General features: G+C 42.7%; 1 protein-coding gene across 1 annotated transcript in view; it reads left to right on the top strand.

Annotated features, from left to right (window-relative positions):
- Nucleotides 1–2,500, top strand: part of neurl1aa (neuralized E3 ubiquitin protein ligase 1Aa) — a 118,645-nt gene that overhangs the window by 86,901 nt on the left and 29,244 nt on the right. The window contains exon 4 of the mRNA XM_063200043.1: nucleotides 1–71. This exon is cut by the window's left edge and continues 1,006 nt beyond it. Coding sequence (XP_063056113.1) covers nucleotides 1–71 — 71 coding nt within the window. The remainder of the gene's footprint in view (nucleotides 72–2,500) is intronic.

Here is a 2,500-nt window from a genome sequence, read left to right on the forward strand (position 1 = left end):
CGTGGACAACTCGCGGCCCCTCTGGATGTTCTTCGGCCTGCACGGAGCCATCTCGCAGCTCAGGATACTGGGTGAGTAAACAGACACTGATAGACACAAACATACTGTACAGTAAATACTTTATAGACATAATGCCGATATATTGTGGTAGGACAAAAATACCAGAATTGTTTGTATATACTGTATGTTGTTCGGCCTGCACGGAGCCATCTCGCAGCTCCGGATACTGGGTGAGTCACATCACAGGAATAAAAACACAAACAGACGCTGACAGACACAAACACACATACTGTACAAGGGTCAAGTAGTTTTAGTAGTAGCACACTTCAAGGTGGTGCAACCGCTGCTAATGCAACTGTTGTATGGATAAAATTTGTATGTCGGCCTCAAAGTGCTCATTTGGTTAAGCTGGTGCTCTAAAAGTCTTTGCTTGATCTCTATGTTTGGACAAAGGACTGATAGTGAATACTGTAGTTGTACTGCTGGGGGTGCAGCTGAGGCCTAATATACAGGGGTTGGACAATGAAACACCTGACAATGTAGTGTAGTGTAGGAGGTTTCATGGCTAAATTGGACAAGCCTGCTGGCCAGTCTTCTTCAATTGCACATTGCACCAGTAAGAGGTGAAGATTGTGAAGGCGAAGAGTGTGAAGATTCAGTTAGCTGGGAAAGAGCACAGTTTTGGTAAAAAAAAAACATTATGGGTAACATATCAGAGTACAAAAGAGGACACATTGTTAATGCACGTCTTGCTGGTGCATCAGTGACCAAGACAGAAAGTCTTTGTGATATATCAAGAGCCACGGTATCCCGGGTAATGTCTTTGTCCAACCTCTGTATCTTCTCCTCTAGTTCTCTTTCGGCAAATATACTGCTACAGTTTCTTTGCTGTAGCTGATAAAGCTTTGGTACTAACCTACATTGCCAATAGGGCCCAATGTAGTGGTGTCAACAATGATCGATTCGGCGATCCGAATCGATCCAGGCATGGACGATCCAGATCCAGATCCGGCAAGTTCCAGAATCAATCCGGCAATTTTTTTAAGTTTCAATTACTTCCATGGATATTTCGGGAGCAAATGAATGTTAAATTAAATAAAAACACTTCAAAACATTGCAAGACTGATACAGACTGATACAGAAAACAGCCAATAAATTGTTGCTCAGTATCTGACTACTTGTATTTCCTCATCATGGCTGAATATTTGCTTTGCGTTCTGTAGAAATGTAATGCATTGCAATGCATTGTAGAATTGAATCGAATCGGATTGGATCTAATAGAATCGAATCGAATCGAATCGGATCTACTACCTCCCGAATCGTGATCGAATCGGATCGTGAGGGCAGTGCCGATCCACACCACTAGCCCAATGACTAATGGGTTAACAAAGTCCACAACGCTTTAATGTCAATTTCATAGGGTGAGTACATCTGCTAATTGAATGAGTGTTCATGTAGTGCTGTGTAAATGTACAACGAGAGAAAGAGAGAGAGAGAGAGAGAGAGAGAGAGAGAGAGAGAGAGAGAGAGAGAGAGAGCAAGACAGAGTCATTAAAGGGCTGATTCATTACAGCTAATGGGACAGTGTAATCAGCGATGTAATTCACATCAGTGCACATTGTTACATCACACTTAGCTAACGCTATATGTACATGACCACAATTTACGGTGCAGCCAATTGGATCGTTTTCTAAGTGCACTTCACTCTGGCTCCATACCATAAGCGAATATGTCAGTGAACATTTACGGTCATGCAGGTCAGGGTAGCCAAAGGAGTCCAGTTAGACGCAGCTGGACTTCTTCCAGGGGGGGGGGCAGCTCTATGTTCCCACAGCCCATTGGTCCCACAGCCCATTGGTCCCACAGCCCGTTGGTCCCACAGCCCGTTGGTCCCATCACGGTTTATTTTTGCATGAAATGGCAGACAATGGCTACGTTTACATGACGTTTTTAATTCCAAATGAATAATTCCGAATTAAATAGTTCCATCGAATTCCCTTTGATCTTTCATTTAATTTCGAATTGCGAAGTGTTTAACATGAGGTTTTCAAAGCGGAATTAAGCTTTTCTCAGACTTAGGCGCTGTTTCCACGTAGCAGGATATTTCAGGGTATTTTTTTCTGCTGCTTGTATTGGTTTTGCATTGGTTTTGGCTTTCCGTTTCCACGTAGCAGATATTTAAAAATCCAGGTGCAGGAGAAAAAAATAGCAGGAGAAAAAAATATCCTGTTTAGGGGTCTGAAACACATTTGTTACAATGGAGGATTTTTTTTATCCACATGTTGCGTTTACACCTAGCAGGAGAAAAAAATACCCTGCTAAAAAGATATCCTGCTACGTGGAAACAGCACCTTAAATGTCTCATGTAAGCGTAGCCAAGGACTGAACGAGTATTCTGTGAGGCGTCTCCTACTACAGTACCTCTCTCCTTACTCCTTGTGGGTGTGTGCTGTCTGGTTAAAGGGTAACATCAGTTACACGGCTAATTGCACCTAAAAGG

Source organism: Engraulis encrasicolus, chromosome 1, assembly GCF_034702125.1.
Source record: "Engraulis encrasicolus isolate BLACKSEA-1 chromosome 1, IST_EnEncr_1.0, whole genome shotgun sequence".
NCBI lineage: Eukaryota > Metazoa > Chordata > Actinopteri > Clupeiformes > Engraulidae > Engraulis > Engraulis encrasicolus.